The sequence below is a fragment of the Carassius gibelio genome, chromosome B22, assembly GCF_023724105.1.
Source record: "Carassius gibelio isolate Cgi1373 ecotype wild population from Czech Republic chromosome B22, carGib1.2-hapl.c, whole genome shotgun sequence".
Lineage (NCBI taxonomy): Eukaryota > Metazoa > Chordata > Actinopteri > Cypriniformes > Cyprinidae > Carassius > Carassius gibelio.
The window spans coordinates 2,897,723-2,924,022 of record NC_068417.1 but is presented as its reverse complement, the minus strand read 5'-3'; the positions used below and the strand labels follow the sequence as shown (position 1 = coordinate 2,924,022).

General features: G+C 38.3%; 2 protein-coding genes across 2 annotated transcripts in view; both read left to right on the top strand.

Moving 5' to 3' along the window:
• LOC127987559 (uncharacterized) overlaps window positions 1-26,300 on the top strand; it is a 1,718,354-nt gene that overhangs the window by 803,850 nt on the left and 888,204 nt on the right. The window lies entirely within an intron of this gene.
• Window positions 16,175-22,181, top strand: LOC127987946 (NLR family CARD domain-containing protein 3-like). The gene is made up of 8 exons (XM_052590404.1): window positions 16,175-16,212; window positions 16,609-16,701; window positions 17,052-17,165; window positions 17,393-17,435; window positions 17,680-17,875; window positions 17,960-19,790; window positions 20,285-20,455; window positions 22,004-22,181. Exons 1-8 carry the CDS (start codon window positions 16,190-16,192, stop codon window positions 22,179-22,181), a joined length of 2,649 nt encoding a protein of 882 aa, XP_052446364.1. The 5' UTR covers window positions 16,175-16,189.

Here is a 26,300-nt window from a genome sequence, read left to right as displayed (position 1 = left end):
ACAATAGAACGAGTGACCTTGAATTCCAACAATTTGACGAATGCATTTGTTAAAAAATCACATTGATGACCAGGGGGAAAATATATATTCATAATGGCGATTTCTTTGTCTTGCAGCAAACCCTTCACAATCACATAACGCCCATTTTTATCTTTGATACAATTCATCAGCCTGAAAGGTAAAAAATTTTTTTACAAAATGGCCACTCCTCTACTCCTCGATGTAAATGAGGAGAAAAAGACATGACTAAAGCCCAGCTGTTGTAATTTAAGATGTTCTTTATCATCAAGATGAGTTTCTTGTAAAAGGGCTATATCAACATTCTCCTTTTTAAGCAATGTGAGAATTGACTTCCTCTTCACGGGTGTATGTATCCCATTAACGTTCCAGGAACAAATTTTAAGCATACTAACTGACATGTTTTATAATAAGGGAGAAGAAGAAAAGAAGAAAAAAAAAAACAAATCCTGACAAAAATGTTTCCTATAGCAGAAATACAGTCCCATGTTAACATCAAAGGTGAGCTGAAAAGTGCAAAACAAAAACAACAACAACAGTAAACAAGTAACTATAATACAAGAAACAGTACAAACTGTACTCAGATTAGAACCAGTCATTACTCTGAAATGGTTCAAAAAACGCAATTCAGTGTAAAAGGGAACCTGAACGACAAAAGAAAGTTGGTTACCCCGTACCGCTGACAGACCTGTGGACCTTAAACGCACACAGCATGTCCATGTGACAGAGGGCCTAATTTAACCAAAGCCAAAAAGAAGAAAAAGAAAAAGTGTATCTGTCTACATATTGTGGCGTACACATACCCAAGTCCTTTTCATTGACAGCATGACGAATGAAAACATTCACAGGGATATTCCCTCCTGTGACGACAAGAATGTGTCCACCTCAATTGGATCCTGAAACACGTTGGTAGCTCCTCGATATGTGACTTTGAGAGATGCAGGATGAAGTTGTGCATAAGTGGCACCGGCTGCCTTCAGACGCTTCTTGACCTCGTCAAATTGTTTGCGTTTACGCAAAACCGTGGCTGAGAAATCCTGAAAAATTTTCACCTTGGAGTTTCCGAACATCAAAGCCTTCTCACCGTTACCCAACTCTCTCGCTGCTTTGATGACCCGTTCCTTGTCTACGTAGTTATGAAATCTCACCAAAACTGCCCTTGGATACGGGGATGCCGTCTTGAGAGCTCTGCCTGGAACGCGATGGGCTCGTTCAATCTTCATGCGGCCAGATTTCGTTTGAATGCCCAGGGAGTTCGGCAGCCAGGATTTGAAAAAATTAACAGGGCGATCACCTTCTGCATTCTCTGGGAGCCCAACAATACGTATGTTTTTCCTTCTCCCTCTGTTTTCCAAATCATCCACATGTTCTGTTAATTCCCGAACTCGTTTCGCTAGCGTCTCCAATTTACCCTCGACCGGGGCTGCAGCATCTTCCACCACGGAAATTCGATTCTCAGTTTCGGTGATTCGTTTTTCATGATCATCTAGCTTCTCGTTCTGTTGTTGCAAGAGCTGTGACAGTAGACTTAACTTTTCATCAATCAATTTCGAAATGTTTTCTGTGACTTCCTTAATAATCTGTCGTGGGCCCGGTTCGGAAACACTGATGCTAGCATTTGAACTAACAGTAGCATTATCTTCACCCTGACGGTTATGCTCTGTCTCTGATTTACTCAAATTTTTAGTGTTCCTTTGAGGCATGTTGGTCGATTGCTTCAAAAAGTAGGTGTCTAAATTCATAGCAAACTATGCAGCCAGCAACACAGAAAATAATGAGCTCCTCCGCCGAAAATAATGATAAATGAATGTAATAGCCCGCACCGTCTGAATAACACGACCGTTCTCTAAGCCGCCATCTTGGATCCCCCCAGCTGTCATTTTGACAGTCATAACAACCAAAGCTCTGGTCAGGAATCAGTGGAAAAGATTCAACTCAGTGATGAAAGTACAAAGTTTTTTTTTTTTTTCTTGATTTTTTTTCACAACTTTTGTGCAATTCATAGTGAACTAAACTAATAGTGTCTTATGAACACACAGTCATGCACAGTATGTATATATATATATTGTCACGGGAGGAGCACAAGACAGACACAGTGGGCGTTTCTTATTAACAGAAATCATAAAATAACAGGGAATAAAAGTGGCCAAAGGGGGAAAGTGTCCAAAATAACAGGGAATCTGGTGTCCTCGTCGTGTTGCGGGATTTGTGTAGGTCGGGCAGTGTTCATCAAGGAAGGGTCCAGGCAAGGGGCGGAGTCCGGCGGCCGCACGCGCTCCCCTCCTTGGTCCGGGGCGCGAGGGGCGGCGGCTTCTCCTAGCGGCCGCGTCTCTCTCGTTGGCCGCGGCGCTGGTAGGGGATAGACGGCCCGGCATCCTGGCCCGTCGGCCGTGTATACGGGTGCGGTTCCCATCCGGATCGCGGGTCCGGCAGCTCACGTCTTGGTGGCGCGGGAGTCCCTCAACGCACCCTTCCTGGACCCACGAGGACACCAGTGTGCATGCACGGGGAAGAGACCGGTCCCCTGAGGAGAGGCGCGTTGGGCTTTTAAACAGCGGCGGTAATGAGGCTCCACTTCCTTCAGGTGTGCCCCATCACACGCCGCCAGCCCTGACTCGTCCAGCGCCCCTCCTCTCACACCCACTCCAGTCGGGAGCCTGGTGAAGGGCGGCGATTTAGGACGGGGTGCCGGTGACAATCAGGGAGGAGGCAGCTGACTCGTCACATTCCCCCTCCCAAGCGACATCCCCGTCCCCAGGGCGCCACCCACACGGGAGTGCTACCATCCTCAACCAGGCTCCAAACGGTCGGAGTGGGCGGGGCTTCCTCTCCGGGCGGTCCTCCCTCTCGCAGCGCACCAGAACAGGGACAGAGAAACCGGGTTTTAGTGACAGCCTCAACCAACCACAGGGTAAAATGACAATAACAGAAGTCACTTACCCTTTTTGTGGCTGGGAGGCTGTCCCCAGTTTTCCTCCGTCCCAGTCCGGGTTCTCATGAACGTTTGCAAGCGAGAGGGAGTGACGTCACCAGATGTTTCCCAACTGCGCTGTCTAGGCTCCGCCTTGCCCGCATTCTCCACCAGTGTCACGGGAGGAGCACAAGACAGACACAGTGGGCGTGGCGTCAGGCCTCGGAGAGGCTTTTATTAACAGAAATCATAAAATAACAGGGAATAAAAGTGGCCAAAGGGGGAAAGTGTCCAAAATAACAGGGAATCTGGTGTCCTCGTCGTGTTGCGGGATTTGTGTAGGTCGGGCAGTGTTCATCAAGGAAGGGTCCAGGCAAGGGGCGGAGTCCGGCGGCTGCACGCGCTCCCCTCCTTGGTCCGGGGCGCGAGGGGCGGCGGCTTCTCCTAGCGGCCGCGTCTCTCTCGTTGGCCGCGGCGCTGGTAGGGGATAGACGGCCCGGCATCCTGGCCCGTCGGCCGTGTATACGGGTGCGGTTCCCATCCGGATCGCGGGTCCGGCAGCTCACGTCTTGGTGGCGCGGGAGTCCCTCAACGCACCCTTCCTGGACCCACGAGGACACCAGTGTGCATGCACGGGGAAGAGACCGGTCCCCTGAGGAGAGGCGCGTTGGGCTTTTAAACAGCGGCGGTAATGAGGCTCCACTTCCTTCAGGTGTGCCCCATCACACGCCGCCAGCCCTGACTCGTCCAGCGCCCCTCCTCTCACACACCCACTCCAGTCGGGAGCCTGGTGAAGGGCGGCGATTTAGGACAGGGTGCCGGTGACAATCAGGGAGGAGGCAGCTGACTCGTCACAATATATATATATATATATATATATATATATATATATATATATATATATATATATATATGTATATATGTATATATATATATATATATATATATATATATATATATATATATAATATGAAATATGACACATACATACATATATATGGAAAGAATAACTGAAATACAATATACTGAAACTCAACATTATGAAAACTCATTAAATTAATAATTTGTATAATGACAAAAATGACAACATTTGGTCAGGACACATGCAAGAAACAATTAACATTACTGATATTGCTATTTTTACATCAAATTTAATCTTCTAGAAATGTTTCAGATCGTCTAGACACGCACAGCATACAAATAGCATTAATGTTACTAAATAATATTATTTTATGAAATAACGTGCATATAGTAAATGAAGTAAAACACTTACTTTCCGTGTTTTCCTTTTTAAAACCAACTTCCCCGTCTGCTCCGCTTTGTGAGTGAAAGAAAATATCTCTCTGAGGAAAGTGTAGGAGCGCACAACATATTACAGTTTTTTTCAATCGCTAACAAGCGCTTAACCATACTTCAGATACTTTTTCTAAACTCTTAACACAGACTCACACCTACAAAACACAATTGGCCAAATGGATAATTTTCTTCTCAAAAACACATTTTGTTAAATATATACTAAATTTTCATTTCAAAATAGACCACATCTTTCTCTGCACACACCAACTTTACCAAAACACTGGAAATCTGACTCAAAATTAAATTATTCTGTCAAAGAATAACACTTGTTTTCACCTCACAAGGTACATGCAGTCAATCAAAGTACACCAGGTTTCAAAATACTGGCTATTGTTGACATTACAAAAACTGCATAGACTTTCCAGTCTCAGTTTTACAGGTATTTGCATGCAAAACATGCAATTCACTGTTTTACACTAAATTTCTTGGTTAGGAACTGTATGTCCAAATGTACAGTAATGTTCACATTCAAAAGCATTCCAGTAAAAAGCTATTTTTCCCTTTACTGTTTACTGCAGGAGGCAGTACAGTAGAAATACGGTATGATAGAACAGAAAAGGTTTGACAGTATTGCTTACAGTGAACAAAATGTCCATTAAACACATAAGAGCATTCTGAACAATAAACAACAACAGCAAAAAGCCCAGATAAAAAGGGGGGGGGGGATCTCACTCCACTCTCACTCCATCTCTCACTGCTCCTGCTCCTCTCACTGATCATGCTCCTCTCACTGCTCCTCTCACTGCTCATGCTCCTCTCACTGCTCATGCTCCTCTCACTGCTCATGCTCCTCTCACTGATCATGCTCATAATCCTCTCACTGCTCATGCTCCTCTCACTGCTCCTCTCACTGATCATGCTCCTCTCACTGCTCCTCTCACTGCTCATGCTCCTCTCACTGATCATGCTCATAATCCTCTCACTGCTCATGCTCCTCTCACTGCTCCTCTCACTGCACATGCTCCTCTCACTGCTCCTCTCACTGCTCCTGCTCCTCTCACTGCTCCTCTCACTGCGCATGCTCCTCTCACTGCTCCTGCTCCTCTCACTGCTCCTCTCACTGCTCCTGCTCCTCTCACTGCTCCTCTCACTGCGCATGCTCCTCTCACTGCTCATGCTCCTCTCACTGCTCCTCTCACTGCTCCTCTCACTGCTCCTGCTCCTCTCACTGATCATGCTCATAATCCTCTCACTGCTCATGCTCCTCTCACTGCTCCTCTCACTGCTCATGCTCCTCTCACTGCTCCTCTCACTGCTCCTGCATCTCTCACTGCTCCTGCTCCTCTCACTGCTTCTCTCACTGCTCCTGCTCTTCTCACTGCTCATGCTCCTCTCACTGGGCCTGCTCTTCTCCCTGGGCCCCTTTCTCTTATTCTTCCTCGTTCCATACATTACAATTCTGTTTCTGTTTCCAAAAATATCACTCTTCAAAGTCCTCCTTTTATTGTATAAGTGTCAATGTAATAGAAAAAAATAACCCCTGCCATTGAGTCTAAGCCAGATTGGAATCAGTTGTGGTTGGCCCAATTTACACAACATAAATCAGCTAAGATATATTGTTTTTGAACTGATATCATTGCAGAAGCAGAGGTTTTTATACTATATCTAAGGTTTTGGAACATTGTTTTTGCTATTGTGGGATGTTGTGTGTTAACGTTTGTAAATACTACAAAAACGATCCATAATTTTGTTGGGAGGTATAGCTTGTCTGTTCAGAAAATGTAAGCATTGTGGAAATGTGTTCAATGACTCCATATTGTGTGAAAACGACATGAAATGTGTGAATGGTATGGCCACAATAGACAGATGCTGTGCTAATTGTGTTTAGAGTTTTGAAAATGTGACAACTGCTTGGACAAATGCTTGTTAGCGACTGAAAAAAACTGTAATGTCACAATAGATCAATATGCTGTTATAAAATAGATATTTTAAATGAGGTAAAACGCTTACTTCTGGTCTTTTCTGCGTCTGCACCATCGTGGTCTGCCTGCACAGCAGTATAAATCTGTGAGGAACCGTTAGGCTCGTTTAGGCGGGCAGAGCATTTAAATCTCACCATAAAGTAATATCATCTCATAAAATACATGTAAAAGAGGTAAATCACTTACCTAAGGTGTTTTCCTTTGGTAAAAAACGAATTCCCAGTCTTCTCCCCATCGCGAGTGGAAGAAAATATCTCTCTTGAGAAAAAGTTTTGGAGTAAAGCACATAAATATCGCTAAAAACCAATGTGATTTTATTAAACACATTTTAAATTAGATAAAAACACTTTTTAGATTTCCCAGATAGAAATTAAAAGATGTCCTCGTATATTCCGCATCGTAAGTGAAAGGAAATGTTCTTAAAAAAAGTTTATGCGCACAGCAAATAAATGTCATTCTAAAACGATATGATATTACAAACCCCATTTTATGAGTAAGATTATACACTTTATTTGCCGTATTCCGTCATCATACGAACCACGTCTTGAGCACACGAGCAAATGTCCCGGATGTACCCTTACGAAAATTAACCATGGTTTAACTACAAATAAAACCAAAAAAACATGGTTACTGTAGTTAAACCATGGTAACCACAAATTAACCATGGTTTTGCTATATTAACCATAGTTTAACCATGGTATTTGTAGTAAATCTGTGGTTTTACAAATGGCAGTCAATACGCCAAAAAACCATGGGTTACTACAGTTTTACTATAATAAAACCATGGTTATTTTTCGTAAGGGTAATTATTAACACTCAAAGGTATCTCTAGCTGTGTCTCATTTAGAAGGGTGCGCCCTCCGAAGGTCGCATTCGAAGGCTGCATACGTCATCGAGGTTGTCTCATTTCAGAAAAGCAAGTAGCACACTCCGAATGAGACCTTCTAATGCGACCTTTTTTCACAGGAATTTGAAGGATACATGAGGTGTATCCTTCGCTGCTACAGATAACCTACAATTATTTGCGTCGCCATAATAATCGTTGTTTATTTGAAAAAATGGCAGCGGCAGATCTACACACAAGCGGAGATGTGGTGTTTAAATGTAAGTATTTTAAAGTTCTTCATTTTTTAAAAGTTGAATTACAAGTGTGGTAAACGTAATTACAAGTGTTTAGCTCCTCAAACATTGAATAAAATAAAACAAGTAAAAACATTTTCTTTTCAAATTACTTTCCAAATTTAGAAATCATTTTCCTAATATTTTTTTCTTTAACAAGTATGAGAGTGCAACGACTCTATGAGTTGGCATAGCAACGTGATACTTCCTGTTTCCTTTTCCGTCCATCCTACGAAGGTGTTCTCGTTTAATCCCAGGGTTAAGGACACTCTGTATACGCATCCTAGAAAGGATTCGAACTCCAGAGGATGCAACCTCCGGAGGACGTGGCCTCCTAAATGAGACACAGCTTCTGAGTATTTACCAGGCGGCAAGGAAGTAGACCAGAAGTTGAAATCAGCTGCGAGCTGCCATCTTGTAGCAGAACTTCACTTGCGTTAGTATTCCCATTGTCTTTGCATTCATTTTGGCGTCACTTTGACAGCGAATAACTTTACATCTGAGGCGTTTAAAGACTCCGTTTGTCCATTATTTATTTCTAAAGATACACAACAATGTTAAAAAACAATTGCGTCATAACCACTCGACTCTCTGTCGCATTACCGTACAGACAGGAGGAGAAGCTCGCAGGCAATTAACTTAATATGGCGTACTGGCGTTACATTTTAAAATACTATACAAAATAATTAATCAGAATACTTACTCCTGCTCACTCACGCCAAAGAACTCCCCGCTCAAGCTCGCCGTCTCTGCAAGATTAACGATGGCAGTTTGCACCAACAGCTACTAGAAGATTTACATCTGTCAGACAGGTTGCTGACGTCGTCAAGCTTCGTTTGAGTCTGCGCGTCAGAAACGGAAGTGCTAAAAAACGCTAAAAATGGGCTTCACTTGTCTCAATTGAGTTCCAATGGGGTCGCTGTGTCCATTTCTTTTACTGTCTATGTCTACCAAATGAGACACACTGATTTGTCACCTGTCTCTGCAAAGGCAAATTCCACTTTTCATGCAGGGTTAAGAACTCAGTTCTTCCTATACAGCCACACATCATTATACGTTGTCTAGGTCCTACAATACACTCACATACTGGTGTGCATTAGAGCCTTTAATTATAATTCTGTATTATTGCGCTGCTTGACACACACACACACACACATACACGGAAATCATGCAGGTCACACATCCAGGAGAAAAGAAACTTGTCAATGCTGCCCCACAATTTTTATTAAATACAGTTTAAATACTGAATCGCTATATTATATTTTCCAGCAACGAGAGGATAAAATCACTGTTTTTACCCCTCTGAGGTCTAAGGGTATTTTTGGGGCCTGGAGAAGTTTTGTTATGCCCTGACCTTTGTGCTTTTTCAGTTGCTTATAAACGTGTAGATAGCATGTATGTACATGATTGTGTTTTTGAGAAAACAATGTGTATGCGTGGTTAGTGAAAAACAAAAATTTTGAAGTCACTGAAATAAGGTCATAAAACACATACAGAAGACTGTCAAACCTGGAGCTTGTAGCCTAGAATTTTTCTTTTTAAAGGTGCTGTAGGGAACTTTTGTAAAAAATATATTTTTTACATATTTGTTAAACCTGTCATTATGTCCTGACAGTAGAATATGAGACAGATAATCTGTGTAAAAATCAAGCTTCTCTGGCTCCTCCCAGTGTCCTATTGTCATTTCCAGGAATACATCGCTCCCGGTAAAAAATAACCAATCAGAGCTGTGGTCCGTAACTTTGTTTGTGTTCAAAATGTAGAAAAATGTATATAATAAGTGAGTACACCATGAATCTATTTTCCAAACCGTGTTTTTAGCTTGTCCTGAATCACTAGGGTGCACCTATAATAAGTGTTTATATTCTGACTATTTTAGATTGCTTCGGGGATACCGCGGCAGAGTAACCCGGTACCTTTGTGATTCTTCATAGACATAAACAGAGAGAAGTAGTTCCTGTCACGGTTCATAGATATATGGTGTCATCTTGTTGTCTGTGTGTAGGTTGCGGGCATCGCTGCTGATTACTGATCAGCGGCAGCTGCGGCTTATTACATCTTGCCTATATTAACGCCTTGTCTTTCGTCTCATGTTTGTCAGATTGTTGGTTGGAGTCCTGGTGTTTGTTCGTGTCTCTCGTGTAGTTGTTCCTGCTCTGGATATCTCGTCGCTTGTTTCCTGTCGCCTGTCTGTTCCTGTGGATATTCGTTCTGGAATTCCTCGTTCATCACTTCAGCCACGTTGACTTCACGGACTCCACTCACCACGGACACCATCGACCATCAAGGTCCCTGTGTTGCCATCTCTCCTGCTGCTTATTTGTCTTGTCATTTCATGAACATCTGACTTTATCTGGTGGGAAGCTCTATTAAAAGAGATTTTACTTGCAATTGCATCCAGTCTTTTCCATGACAGTTCCGGCTACGATGTTCTTCCGCAAGACGCAAGCAGTTCTGTTTATTAACCGCTAGAGCGTCAAAAGTTCCCTACCGCAGCTTTAAATGATGTGAAAATCATCTTGTTTACTCAATCACAGAAAACAATATATTGATTTAAATTTTCTACATTTTTGTTGGTAAAAGTCATATGCGAGTAGGTGTCAACTATCATGAATATCATTGTGATTTACACCAGAGAAGACAAAGGCCTGCATAATGAGCTGCATAATGAGCCTCTCATTCAGCTGAGCAACTGAGTGAGGAGTTACAAGAAAGAATGTGAGGACAAAATAAATGTATATAATTTTATGTTTGTAATTTATTTAGAATATATTTAATTATCCCACAACATTATTTAATATCCACTTGGGGGAGCAGTTAAACAGTTTATTAGGAACAATCAAAGCTGACTTTAAAAGCTGAATTCTTAGCATCATAACTGCAGTCACATGATCTTTCAGAAATTCTTCTAATATTCGGATTTGCTACTCCAAAAAAACATTTATTATTATTATTTATGTGTGTCAGTCCAATGTGAGCTTCGACTGCCTTCTAAAGAGAGTTCATGAAGAGTCCAGGCTTCTGCATGTGTCACAGTCTGCCTGGATTTTTGGGAGAAAAGTGTACTGTACACTAAACTTGTCCTCAACCACTGATAATTCAAGCAATCCTTCTGCCTCCAGCAAAGGCAGCATGTCTGAGTCACCATGATTCTGACATCACACCAAATGCTTTCAATCCTATTAGAAACAGTGAAAATTGAAATAAATGTAAAGGTTTAAAAACAGATCAGTTATTTATTAATAATTCTAAGATATTTTGTTACATAAAAGTGACATTAAAAGCTACCTACAGATGACTAAAGTAACTAAATTTAGGCCTAAATTAAATGAACTGTACTTTACCTTTGATTATGGACACTTTTACCAGAAATGAAACTATGTTGGTCCGTGCCTCTTGAAGAAAACATGAACCTGGCGATCTGTACATCCTCCAGTCCTTGGTCTCCCTTGACCCTGATTTAAAGAAGAAAAAAAAGTGCTGCTTCTGAGAAGAATTGGTATGATGTCGAGGCCCGGTTGTTATTTGCTGCATTGATGTACACGACCTGCAAATACAAATGGAAAAAAAAAATTAATGCAACATAAAGAAAATAAGTAAATACATTGGGATTAAATGTATTACAAGTTTATTTTCAATAAACAGGAATCAATTGTCATAAACATCATAGTGAATGGACTGATCTTGATGAATCCTGTGCTTTATAGGAACACAGACTTAACTAACCTTCAAATATTACCATGTATCTATTTACAAAATTAAATATAAACACGTTTTAAACACTTCACTGTCATTCCTTTAGCTTTATGTGTGTGTGTGTATTATTACAGTCTGTAAAAAGGGTTCATGTGTGTATCTCTTATCACAAGACTGCAATCACTAGCAATCAGAAGACTTCCAGTTAAACAAGTATCTGGAAAAGATCTACTCTATGGACAATGCATTAAATGACATTAAATAAAGACAAAAATAAATAAAACAAGCAAATGAAATGATAACTCACATGTATCTGGTACACTGGTGAAGTCATGTGTCAAGTCAAGTGAATTATTAATCATCTTCTAACAGGCATCCAATACTGACTTCAGGAAAAGGGGAATAACCAATGACATTTGAGATAACAACTAAAACAGCAAGCCCCGCCCCATGACTGAAAAAAAGAAAATTGTTCATGCGAGCAGGTGAGGGCATGTATTGCACGCAGAGGATGTCACGCGCGCGAGAGTTTGAAATAAGTTTGCAGGATCCCGTTAATAACCATTAGTTTATAAAGCACTTCATCAGATTTTGTGTTTGTAGTAGGACAAAAATTAAAATAAACCGATAAATATTATAGATGAGACTTTCTATGATCAGGGCACAAAACAAATCCTGAAACTCAGTTTTTCTTGTTTTGATCAAATGGTCAGTGAAAGGAGGTTTGTTAAACAATCAACATTACAAACTCAAACTAAATATGATCTTATTCACTTTTTTTGTACTCTAGAAAGCATTCAAAAGATGTGACTTCCTGGTTTTTGCCAAGGAAATTGTATCATAACAGTGTTGAGTGAAAAATATTGGGCAGCTAATTAGTTATTATGTATTATGTTTTTAATATAATATATTAAAGTATTGTACACTGGAAACCTGTAGCCATACCTGGATCAGAAAAAATGTTTTCTTCTTCCCTGAGAACAGAGTACTCAAAGAAAAGCTTGCAACTACAGGAATAACCACAATTAGTGAGCTGTTTGTGTGAAATATCCCATAAACATTCCCACGTTTGCTCTGTTTATTACTATTTTCTGAGCATATTTTCACTTACCTACATCAACTCGCTCCATATTGTCACCACATATTTTACATTTACACCCTGTTCTCTTCACATCAATTATCTTTCTTAGATCATAATACAACTGTACAGTTTACACACAGTATTTAGTAAAAATAAAAGTTGTGTGTATATTTTATATTTTGTGTGTATATTTAATTTACAGAAAACAACAAAAACATCAACAAAAACAAAGATGAAGTAAAATAATGTACATTACCCAGTGTATGTTAAAACAAAAATACAACAATAAAAAATCAAAGACAGGCCCTAGTGAACAAATCTGTTTCTACTAGATATCTTTAAAAGCGTGTAATGATGGGGTGAATTAAGGGTGATTGGGACAGTTTCTGAATTTCAGCCTTCTGCAAGGTTTCTTGCCATAAATTAAAACATCAGCTCAAACATGATACACTTCTGTAATACTGAAGATGTTAACTACTCATCTGAGAAGGAGACAGTGTTATATTATTATAATGAAAGGATGTGTGACGTACACTTTTCTGAAGAATCACCTAAAGTTTATTCAAAGGAGAAACAACATTCATGTTCTTTATGTGGAAAGAGTTTTTAAAAGTTCACTAGAAAACACACACTACTGTCTGTGAACTTCACTCTGACAACATTGTTGGTTTGAATCTTGAAGGAACCAAAAAGACAAAATTAAACATGAGACGATAACACTCACAGTCATCACAAATCTCTCAACAACACTTAAACCATGTTATTTGCTTCTAACAAATCTATTTCTGAATTTGTGCAGTCCTATTGTTATTAGTTGTTTCTTTCTTTTTTTTAAATAGAGAACACTACTTAATTGTCTTTAATGTTGGATGATTCCCTTTATACACAATGATTGGAAACCCTCAGCTGGACAAAGTAATGATGGAATCAAAAACCAGTTGGACATTGAGCCTATAAACATAAAGAAGCAGAAACTGTAGAACAAGTATTAATACTGCACCTTATATGAATAGAAATAATTGAGAGTAACAAATGAATACACATCTCTGCATGTGGGACATTTCCATTAAACATGATAGACAGTCCAGGAAGAGTGAAAATAATAATGCAGTGTTTAAATGTATTCGGTGTAAACTTCCCCAGGGAAAGATCAAGTGTGTTATTTGATGTTAAAATGGTTAGGGGAAGAATCATTGTTGAAGCTTCTTGAGATATATGATAAAATATGGAAAGAGGGGAAGTTACCAGGTATCTGGAAAGAAGCGATAGTGATACCAATAAGAAAACCGGGTAAAGATCCAACGAATCCTATTAGTTACAGACCAATAGCGCTCACATCCAATTTATGTAAAATCATGGAAAGGATGATAGCGGATAGACTGACTTATTTCCTTGAAAAAAGAGGAATGCTGGCTAAATGTCAAAGTGGATTTAGGAAGGGAAGAAGCACAATTGATTCAGTGGTGAGATTGGAGACTGAAATAAGAAAGGCGCATGCAAATAGAGAGTCAGTAATTGCAGTATTTTTTGACATAGAAAAAGCCTACGATATGATGTGGAAGGAGGGGTTATTAATCAAATTAAGTAAGATAGGGGTTGAAGGAAGAGTTTTTAATTGGATAAGAGATTTTCTGTTTGGAAGGAAAATACAAATAAGGATTGGGGCAGAATTATCAGATCAATACATAGTTGATAATGGCACACCTCAAGGCAGTGTGATAAGTCCATTACTTTTCATTATTATGATTAATGACGTATTTGGAACAGTTCCAGAAGGTATAGGAAGTTCTTTGTTCGCAGACGATGGCGCGCTATGGAAGAAAGGAAGGAATATAGAATATGTTACTAGGAAAATACAGGAAGCAATTGATATAGTGGTGGAGTGGGGATATAAGTGGGGGTTTAGGTTTTCTATAGAAAAAACTGTGGAGCTTTTAAGACCCCAGTATCAGCATTACAGGTAGAAATGGGAGAATGTCCCTTAGAGCTAAGAAGGAAGCAGTTGATGGTAAATTATTGGGCAGGACTACAGGGGCATAATGATTCTCATCCTACTAAGGCAATGTTACAGGAGAGCTGGGAATATGGGAAAAAGAAAAGTGAAAACTTTGGTAGGATTGGGAATGACACAGCTAAAGAATTAGGAGTTTTTAATTTGAGGGTAAGTTGCACAGTTGTTTATCCAGAGGTGGCTCCCTGGAAGTTAGTTTGGCCTGAGGTCGATTGGTTTGTGTTGGAGGAAAAAAGGAGGGCAAAGGAAGGTATGAATCTAAAAATGGTGTTCAACAATCGGATAGCAGAAAAGTATAATGATTACATGCAGGTTTATACAGATGGCGCTAAGGAACCAGAGACAGAAGTAACAGGGTTGAGTGTGGTGGTTCCAAGTAAAGGAATTGGAATTAATAGAAGAACCTCTAATATGTTAGGGGTTTATACAGTGGAAATGCTGGCAATATTAATCGCTTTACGGTGGGTGGAAAAGACAGGGCAGCATAAAGTTTTAGTTTGTTCAGATTCATCGTCCGTGTTAGCAAGTATAAGGTCATTTTATTCAAAAAGTCGGCAAGACATACTATACGAAGTCCTACAGTCAGTCACAAGAATATTTAATCAAGGAAGGCAAATACAATTTGTGTGGGTTCCAGGACATGAAGGGATAAGGGGAAATGAACTGGCAGATAAATTAGCCAAGACAGCATTATTAAAAGGAAATATAGAAATGCAAGTGAGTATCAGCAAAGCAGAGGTTAAAAGTGTGATATGGAATCAAATGTGGCAAGAGAGGTGGGATAGAGAGGGAAAAGGAAGGCAATTATATCAAATCCAGAGGGATGTTAAGTGTACAGTGATTGGAAGTGGAAATAGCAGAGAGGAAACGGTCATCTCTAGGTTAAGATTGGGACATTGTTTATTAAATAAAACACTAAAGTTAATAGGTAAACATGACACGGGATTGTGTGAAGTGTGCAAGGAAGAGGAGTCAGTGGAGCATGTGGTCTTGAGGTGCAGCAGGTATGATGTTCAGAGAGAGATGATGAGGAATAAGTTGAGAGAGACAGAGGTTCAGGACATGACATTAAAAGGGCTATTGAGCACTCAACATAGGGCACAGACCAGAATTCTGATGAGTTTCTTAAGGGACACAGGGGTTTATAATAGAGTGTGAAGAGTCAGAGGAGTATTGAGGAAGGTTATAACTATTATTATTATTCCTTTTATTATTATTATTATTATTATTATTTTTATTTATTTTTTATTTTATTTTATTTATTTTTTTTTATTTTATTATTATTATTATAATTATTATTAGTAGTAATATAATAGAGTAGAATAATGGTGAAGTGTGTGGATATATATGATAGGGGAGTAGGAGGGAATGGGGTAAATGAATATATGAACCTGTTTTCTGATCCACACTCCGGAGCAGAGGGTGGCGGTAATGCACCAATTATGCTGGATGCCAACCGCCGTTAAACATTAAAAAGAAGAAGAAGAAGTATTCGGTGTAATATCCTCTCTCCAGTACAGCAGGTGGCAGTAACTGTTCAGCTCTCTCGAGACTCTCCAGTAAAACCCACGAAGAAGAAGGAAACGAAAGTAACTGAAAACAACAGGCAGATAACAAGAGAAAGTGTTGCTCGGTGGATTTGATGTCTTCAAATCTTAATTTTCAAGCTTAAAGCACAGAAAAAATGAGTGTTTCAAATACTTATAAATTCTCTTCTTAGTGGACAAGACTGCAAGTAAGTTTTCAGAAAGGGGTTATTGAAAACGAATGTGTTTCTGGAGGTTTTTCAGTATTTCCGCTTTTGTTTTATGCTGTTGTTCTTGTGACGTGAAATCGAAAGTGTTTTTAAACCAGCCATTTCTCATTAAGATGATCTGGTTATTCTACATGACAGTGCATTTGTGTGTAACTCACTTTATTTTATAGTGTTTTTGTTGCTGCTGCTGCTAACTGAACATATTTCTTGATCTCATTAACCTCTTCATCTCCAGGTCACACTGAACAGCAGATTGTTGTCTCAAGCCAGTGCTGATCAATGACAGTTTAGCTGCAGTCTGTCAGAGAAGAGAGGAAAGATGAGTCTCTCACAGAAACAGAGGTAAGACTGAGTCTGTTTTCAGATAATCATTTTAAACACTGCTGCACTTTCAGAGGTTTACTGGAGAAAACTAAACCTTAACAAACTTTGTTTTATATTTACAAATGATTTGCAGAACTTCAGAGCTTCAGAACTTCTTAATTAAAAAATAAATAAATACATAAAATATTTAAAAAGTAGCCTTATATGATAAATATCTGAGAAATAAAAATCAAAATTATAATTTTACAACCACTCTTCAGCACTGGATATGTACTTCGTAAATTACTTCACATTAGTGATTTTGGTTTTTAGGTCTTAAATTTTTTAGACATTAAAAATGACTCTTAATTTAAAGGGTCATATGATGCTTTTTATTCATGTAGAAAAGTTTCTCTTCTCTCTTTGTGTCATTAGTGTAAGATCAGGATCACATGTGTCTATGAAGAGTGACCGGTCAAAGGATGATGACCCACCGAACTTCAGTGAGAAAAAAACATCTATCAAAAGGTATTTATTATCTTTGACATTATAATGTTGTGTTGGCTTATTTCTCCACTAAGAAGCTTGTGATAGAAATGAATGAAATAAAACAATAAACCACTGATTTCCTCTTTATTGAGCTCAGTCTGGAGCTTCTTTCCAGTAACACAATCACACAAGCAGACACAAGGAGGTATAAATTAACCATGGAAATAGATCATGCAGCCAAACATGAATATGTCTTTCCATCTATCCATAGTCATAGATGAACAAATGCATGTCTATAATGTGCTTCATTACCATCCTCAACAGTGAAGCTCTTTAACTGAGACTGAAGGAGCTCCTGTAGTAAAGAGTTTTGTTCTTTGTGTCATTAGTGTAAGATCAGACTCACATGTGTCCAGCTCTGTGTCTGTGAAGAGTGACCGGTCAAAGGATGAAGGACCGAGATTCAGTGAAAAAACAGCATCACGAACCAAACGGTATTTGATGTGTTTCTTATTTTTCTTTAAACATAGACTGTCAGTGAATAATTATCATAAAACCTATAGTCCATACATTTATCACAGTATTATTTTTTATTTTTTTGCTTAAATATTTACAAGATATTTTGGTCGTTTTTTTTTTTCTCTCCTAAAAATTCAGTATTTTGATTTTTTTTTTTATTTACTCTCAGGCTTCAGTGTGAAACATTAGATCCAGATGTACAGTCTCACAGGAAACACAAGAATTTTACAGACAGTCTCCTGCAGATCTTCCAGGTAATAAAACACATTTTCAAGAATATTTAATAATTATAATAAACAAATGTTATTGAGTAAGAGTGTGACAGAACTTTTATTTCAAAAGTTTCTTTTTAGGAACCCATACAATAAGAACAAAAGCCTTTTATATATATTTACAACAAAGTAATGTTTGTCTTAACTTGATTTTTGATTAATATTTTTAATTACTGAAATATTATAAAAAATGTTTTTTCTCATTCATTCTTTTCTTTCCTTGTAGGATCTTGAGAGCAAAGTAATCAAATTTCTGAAGAAAGAACTGGAAAAGTTTAAGAAAATTTTACAAAAAGAGGACAAGCAGTACTTTGTGAAGGACTTTAATGAGAACAGATGCAGTATGAAAGAAGCAGCTCTTGATCTCACGCTCTACTTCCTGAGAGAGATGAAGCAAGATGAAGCTGCTGATACTCTAGAAGGTAAGAGACTCATGATCATCTGTCAGATTGTCATAATATAGAGAGAAAATAAGACTAAATATCTGTATTTTTGTTTCTGTTTAGATGAGCTGGTCTTCATTCATCAGCTAAAGTGTAGCCTAAAGAAGAAGTATCAATGTGTGTTTGAAGGAATTGCAAAGCAAGGTGACTCTACACTTCTGAAGAACATCTACACAGATCTCTATATCACTCAGGGTTGTAGTGAACAGGTCAATACTGAACATGAGGTGAGACAGATTGAAGTTGCTTCCAGACGTCATGAATCACAGGAGATACAGGTTGAGTGCAAACATTTGTTTGAAGCACCTGAACAAGACAAGCAGATCAGAACTGTACTGACAAAAGGAGTTGCTGGCATCGGAAAATCAGTCTCTGTGCAGAAGTTTGTTATGGATTGGGCCGAAGGAAGAGAAAATCAAGATATCAGCTTCATATTTCCTCTTCCATTTAGAGAGATGAACTTAAAGGAGCAAGAAAAACTAAGTTTGATGGACCTTATAACTCAGTTTTTCCCAGAGACAAAAGGACTGAATCTTACAAGAAGAAATCAGTTTAAAGTCTTGTTCATTCTTGATGGATTGGATGAATGTCGTCTTCCTGTAAACTTTAAGGATAATGAGACGTGGTCTGATGTTTCATCACCAGCCTCTCTGGATGTTCTCCTGACGAACCTAATCAAGGGAAATCTGCTTCCTTCTGCTCTCATCTGGATCACCAGCAGACCAGCAGCTGCCAGTAAGATTCCTCCTGACTGTATCGAACGGCTGACAGAGATACGAGGATTCAATGATGCACAAAAGGAGGAGTACTTCAGAAAAAGATTCACGGATGAGATTCAGGCCAAAGAAATCATTGATCATGTTAAACAATCAAAGAGTCTCTTTATCATGTGCCACATCCCAGTCTTCTGCTGGATTTCAGCCACTGTTCTCCAGAACATTTTAGAGGAGAAAAGAAATAATGTTGTGAAAAACAATCAGGCTAATGATGTCTCCAAAACACTGCAGGAGTCAAATACTGAAGACACTCCTAAGACTCTGACACAAATGTACACACACTTCCTCAGATTTCAGATCCAGCAGAGCAGACGAAAGTATGATGGAGAATATACCCTCGATGTTTCCTGGAATAAAGATGCCATCTTTTCACTCGGGAAACTGGCATTTAATCAGCTGGAAAGAAACAATGTGATCTTCTATGACACAGATCTGGAAGCCTGTGGTATTGACGTCTATAAGGCATCAGTGTACTCAGGCATGTGTACCCAGATCTTTAAGGAGGAAACGGGGATCACTCTTGGTACCATGTACTGCTTCGTTCACTTGAGCATTCAAGAGTTTATTGCAGCCCTTTATGCACATCTGTTTCTAGACATCAACAAGAAATATGTGTTTGGTCAAGACTCTACAGAACAGGAAAACAAAAGTGAAACCATGATTGATTTGCTCAAGACTGCAGTGGACAAGGCACTAGAGAGTGATAATGGACACCTGGATCTTTTTCTTCGATTCCTCCTTGGTTTGTCACTCCAGTCCAATCAGAAACTCTTACAGGGTCTGTTGACACTGGAAAATAGAAATGAGCAGAGCAAAAAGGAAATAGTTCAGTACATCAGGCAGAAATTAGAGTTTAATCTGTCTCCAGAGAGATCCATCAATCTGTTCTACTGTCTGAATGAATTGAACGACCAAACTCTGGTGAAAGACATTCAGACCCACCTTAGCAAAGGAAGTCTCTCATCTGCTGATCTTTCACCTGCCCAGTGGTCTGCTTTGGTCTTTGTGTTGTTGACATCAGAGGAGGAGCTGGAGGAGTTTGAGCTTCAGAAATTCAAGAAATCAGACGAGTGTCTCATTAGATTATCAGCGGTCATCAAAACCTGCAAAAGAGCTCTGTAAGTTATTTAATATATATTGTCATGTTTTGTTCTCATCTTAAAATTGCATCAATCTACATTGATACTAGGGATGAAACGGTTCAACTTTTTCATGGTTCGGTTTGTATCACAGTTTTATGGTCATGGTTATGGTACAGTTGGGTATGTGCTATGCTTATGGAAAAATTATACTTTCAAACAAAAGTAACGAAAATAAGAATATTCTAACTACAAACAAAAAAGAAACTCATCAAGATAGAGCAGCACTTTTAAATATATAACTCATTGCCATAAATGATATAAGCCTGTTATTAATTTACTACCTGTTATTAAAAAAGTTTTATTCAAGCATGCTAGTTTGTTTTATGTAGGAAATTTAAATCAATACAATTCTAATATATATGCAGTATATTTAATGTTAATCTAAAAATTAGTATAAATAGATTTTTTTTGTATTTAACAAATGTATTTCATGTATCAAAACCTTGTGATTTGATTTATTTCTCTTTTAGGCTAAATGATTGTGGCTTAACTGACAAAAGCTGTCCAGCTCTGGCTTCAGTTCTTGGATCAGATACCAATCTGAAAGAGCTGAACATGAACAATAATAATCTGCAGGACTCAGGAGTGAAGCTACTCTGCACTGGACTGAAGAATATAAACTGCAAATTAGAGATGCTGAGGTAAGTTTTGTGACAATCAATAGTGTTTTTTTCATTTAAATTTTGGAAATTTGCAGGCTTTAATTCCAGCATAAACTCTACATTACAGGGCCCTCATTTATCAACAGTATGTACGCACAGATGTGTGTGTAATGAGTGCGTAAGAACAGTCTCATGCAAAGTGTGGGATCTTCCATCTTGTACTTTAACATAGGAATGTGTGTAAATATAAGCACAACTCTGAGCATGCTTAAGCAGAGAATCTAGTGCTAGAATGGCAATACTACAAAAAGAAAGTGCTGCTGCGTCTTTCCCGTGTCCTTTAATTGCAAATACTAAATGTATAAATTAATAGTTCAAGTTAGATAAGATATTTAGTCTTTATTTATCCCCCCAGGAAACAAGACTAAATATAAATTTTGCTTATATAGTAAATTCATCTTGATTGTTTTATCAAAAAACAAGACAAAAATAATAAGAAGCCATTTTTGGCATGCATCCAGGAAGTCATTTGAAATGTGGCTGTAGTGTCATGACTGATCTGGCTATGCTGGAAGATTAGGCAAACCATGCGCTGTACCGAGAGCGTTTATAAAAAAAAAAAAAAAAAAAAAAAAGAGCGCTGATTTGTGTAGTGAGAGCACAGAATGGCTTCTCAGTCAGTACTGCTTTCTTTTTCCATGATTTCGGTGAGGACATAATACATTCACATGATTTATAAAGGGAGGTGTTGTCACCATATATGGTTTATTGTTTTTTCTTCAACACCCTAAAAAGGTTTTCTGGTACGACATACTTTAAGATAAGGAATAAGGCTTAGAGTTTTTAATGTCTTGGAAATCTTCTTACAGCCTTTAAAGACTTTCTAAAGTAATACAGTTGTATATTCTCTACAGCTTCTCCATAACGTTGTGAGATCTCTGTTGACTTCAGCACATGCATGGGTTGACTCTGTGTATGTGTAACAGCTCAAGCTAATTCTGTTTTAATAGAGTTTCTTAAGACATAATTGTGTTTTTATTCCACACCATGCAAATAAGAGATACTCCACTCCAAAATGAATGTCGTTCCAAACCCGTAGAAGCTTTGTTCGTCTTTGGAACACAATTTAAGATATTTTGGATGAAAACCTGGAGGCTTTAGACTGCCAAGTAAAACAGCAATGTTAAATAAGGGTTGAATTATTGTGACATAGCTCTTTTATTCAAATCTTATAACTCAAAAATAATACATTTTATAAGGTTATATATTGACATTATGATTTTTAATATATGGCTTTTAAAACTGAACTGTTATAGATGCAATTTAGATTTTATCCTGGATCTTCAAAAAAGCTTGTATTTCTAAAGTACTGCAGTATTTTGATTGCAACTGTAGTTTATAATTGTGGAAAAATAAAACTGCAAAAAATAAAAATAGCATTTGATGTAGTTTGAGTTCACCAGTATATAGCTTTACCCAGCTTTACTGTGAAAAGAGTCCATTCAGGCCAAAATCCCTGTAGTACATCATTTTATTTTCTTCATTCTAGAACATGTACTTGTGTGACAATCTGTGATTTTCTCATAGACTTTCAAACTGCAGTATCACTGAAGAAGGTTATAAAGCTCTGTCTTCAGCTCTGAGATCAAACCCTTCACACCTGATAGAGCTGGATCTCACAGGAAATGATCCTGGAGAATCAGGAGTGAAGCAGCTCAGTGATTTACTACAGGATCCAAACTGTCAACTCAACTTACTGAGGTGAGACATGATGAAATAATACACAATCAATAATACATATTTAAAATTTCTCTGTGTGTGTGTACCGTATTTTTTGGACTATAAGTCGCACCTGAGTATAAGTCGCATCAGTCCAAAAATATGTCATGATGAGGAAAAAACATATATAAGTCACACTGGACTATAAGTCGCATTTATTTAGAAACACAAGAAAACATTACCATCTCCAGCCGCGAGAGGGCACTCTATGCTGCTCAGTGTAGACTAAAGGAGAACTGGAGATGGTAATGTTTTCTATTTGTTCATTTCTCTTGGTTCATTTCTCTCGGTTCATGTCAAATTAATTTTGATAAATAAGTCACACCTGACTATAAGTTGCAGGACCAGCCAAACTATGAAAAAAGTGTGACTTATAGTCCGGAAAATATGGTATGTGTATTATAGTGTATTATAGAACAACATATTATTTCACTAATTCAGCAAGGTACACAATTTGTTGTTTAAAATGATCAAACATGAAAGATGAAATGCTGCAGCTGCTGTTGTTTTGATGATAAATGTCAGCACAGTTTAGATGTGTTAAAAGTTACAGGTTAATCAGACATTTTGAGTCACTGGATGTACTGGTGTTCAGTAGTTTGGTGCCTCAATAGTTATCATTTACTTAATTTCTAGGGAATTAAAAAAATTCACCATTTAACTATGTGACATTATAATGCAGAAAATAACAATTAAATGTTCAGAAAAAAATCCCCATTATTAGTTCTGTTTTTTTTTTAATTACCATTTTGTGTGTTTTCTAATAACTTTACAACTTTTAAAGTATGCAATAATATAAATCAATTAAATGACAACAGCATTTGATAAAGGTATTTCAGACAGCAACCACTTTGGCATGCTTACTTGAGTTTATTGAACACAATTTATCTTTGGCGGTATGGGGGTTCATGCTCCAAGAATAATTGAACTACAAGAGCTTTAACATTAACCCCCCAGAACCACGAGTTTAGAAAAACATGATAATTAAGACTTTTAGAAATGTCTTTAAAGTAAACAGTGATAATCATGTGGATGTGGCAGTAGGACGTCTATCCTGTAGTCTGGTTATGAAGATGGGTGTCTCTCAGCATTGAGGTGCTTGCCAGCTAAGATTTTGAAAGCCTTAGCGATCTGAAACAAAGAAGACGACAACCAGAAGGTGCACAGTAATATGCTCATGCTTATAATGGGGAGGGAGGTAGGGTTTATGAGCCGTTGAGCATAATAAGCAAGCAGTGGTGCCACATATATATATGTCCCGAGTCTAATAGGAGAGTGGTAGTGATTTGACAGCTGACCGCATCAACTGGTCACAGCCTATGCCTCCGTGGCCTGACTGAACTAATGCTGCACTCGATTAAACCAACTGTAAAATATACAGAATATTATTCAGTATAATGCACAAGGCTTAGTTTTTCAGATTATGCCTTTATTGTTTTATATACAGTACTGAATCCATATTTTTCAAATATTTTATATACTGTACCCACTTAAATTAATTCAACTCTGACACTATTTGAGATAAAGGTATTAAACCAACTGTAATACATTCAGGATCTTATTCTTTATAATACCAAGGTCCAAGGCCCAAGGCAGATTATGGGCCCTATTTTGACGATCTAAACGCAAAGTGTAAAGTGCACAGCACAGGTGCACTCAGGGAGTGTCCAAATCCACTTTTGCTTTTAACGACGGAAAAACGGTTTGCGCACCCGGGCGCATGGTCTAAACTGGTTGTCTCTATTCTCTTAATGAGTAATGGGTGTTTTTTGGGCGTAACATGCAATAAACCAATCAGAGTGTCATCTTCCATTCCCTTTAAGAGCCAGTTGTGTTCGTGCCTTGACTGATTTGCTATTTACTTGGCGGAATTTGCCAAGCGCAAAGACAGAATGCGTCTCTGAGATGAAATGGACCTGTTCGTGTGCGAGCAAATAGATAGCCTTATTCTGATACATGCGATGACTATCCATTATGGCATGTAGGCATTTAGATACATCTGTAAATATATAACGACTTGTATCGTGATCTGTATCGTAACTAGATTCTTGGCAATACACAGCCCTACTGAATGCACTGTACATATATTTCCATCAAGCTCAGATTCACAACACTGTAGATCTACTACAGCAGATCGATCACAGACCACAAACATGTGATGTGTGTCAGGAGAGGATCAGTGATAACACACACACACACGTCTGAACCTGCATAATGAGCAGAATTACTGTTGCATCATTACAGACATCAGTTAAATAAAACTATCCAGAGATGGTCTGAACCCAAATCATGTTCTCTGTTAGTGGATCAGTAATCCAGTGTTTGTTGAATATCTCTTTGATAACTTTCCTCATCTCCTGCTTAAAAGCCAGAAAGATCTTCAGATTTTTGAGAATCATGATCTAGTGAGCTTTTGTCCTAAATAATTTACTTTTGACTTTTTTGAAATATTTGTATATTTAAATGTTCAACTGTTTAAACTTGAACTAGAGCTTTTCGTTACAAACAATGTTTGATAATATTTAAATGCTTTGTGATGTAATGCACATTGAGTTGATTCCAGCTTCATCTTCTCTTCTGCAGGTTTTTGGGTCCTGCTGCAGATGAAGGCTGTCAGTATGTGACTGGAATTGTGGGTAAAAACCCGTTACTCCTGAGAGAGCTGAATCTGAGTAAACATAAACTAGGAGACACAAGAGTGAATCAGATCTCTGCTCTACTGCAGGATAAACACTGTACACTCAACACACTGAAGTGAGTATCTTACATCATTTCACATGTTACATGACTAGTAATGTTACAGTCCTCTATTTTAATTCTCATTTGAGTCGGACCCCACGTTATAAAGCTTGGAAGAGCCAGGACATTTTTAATATAACTCTGATTATATTTGTCTGAAAAAAGAAATTTATGTACATCTAGAAGTCTTGAGGGTGAGTAAATCATGGGGTCATTTTCATTTTTGGGTGAACTATCCCTTTAAGTGCACAGGGGTTGGAGAAAGTAATGTGAACACATTAGAAATGGCCAGTATTTTATTAATGTGTTTACCATCGTTTGCCTTTAATACAGCTTAGAATAGATTCATACAACTTTTGAATAGACTTCAGTTAAATTCTGTCTCTAACTTCTGCTGTGACTGCTGAATGTGTTCATGACTGAGGATTGAAGATTTAAAGAAAATAATGTATATGTGTGTGTGTATATTTCTATGTTTAAATGTAATTTCATAAAGGCAGGGTCAGTCTGGTTTCTGTCACTTCTGGGGCTTGATCGTCCAGGCTTCCTCTGGGACAACAGCCAGGTTTTTTTGACCAGCTGGGTCTCTGAGTTTAGGTTAGAGGAGGTTATGAATGAAGCTGGTGTTTCTCTGCGTCTGGAGAGCATCAGTGCCGAGGATCATTTGATAAAGTTAAAGACATTAATAATAATAGCTCAGAACTCACTTTCAGACAGCAGCGAGTGTGTGAAATAACTTCTGTTTGAGATCTGATGTGGATTATGCTACAGGTCTGAAGAATTGTGATACACTGATGCATCATCAAAGTATTATAGTCCTTTACCACGACACAAACTCATCAACACAATGTAGATTATAAACCTGGAAGACAAAAATATGGCAAAAATCCCAGAATTAACCAGATTTATCCAACAATTAAAATGGATGCTAACATTGTCTTCTATGATGTGCAACACGCACACCTCTGATACAATCTCAGAGAAAGTAGTCTGGGGTTTCATGACCCTTTAAAAACGAACTTCCCATCACCCTCACTGACTGTTACCTTGTTTGAAGCACTATATATATTTGTATAGTTCATCTGTCTATATTTTATACTGTATATGTTTGTGTAAGAGAGACTTGTAAAGTAAGTTGTTGTGATCTAAACATGTGAAAGTTCTGCTCATACAGCAGGTCAAATACACAACCCAATATCCAATCATTTCAGTTAATACCAAAAATACACACACATTTCTCTTTTATCCAGTGGGACAGAACTGTATTCATTGTGTTTATTAATGAGACACAACAGAATAGTTCTGTGCTGCTGTATCAGAACATATTCATAGTGTTTATTGATGCTTCATATCATCTCTCTGTCAT

Bases quoted from the DNA above. Each gene is read 5' to 3' on its own strand.
- LOC127987946 (XM_052590404.1), top strand. From the start codon at position 16,190: ATGAGTCTCTCACAGAAACAGAG. The intron at 16,213-16,608 runs GTAAGACTGAGT...TTGTGTCATTAG, and splicing joins AGTCTCTCACAGAAACAGAG to TGTAAGATCAGGATCACATG. The intron at 17,436-17,679 runs GTAATAAAACAC...CTTTCCTTGTAG, and splicing joins GTCTCCTGCAGATCTTCCAG to GATCTTGAGAGCAAAGTAAT.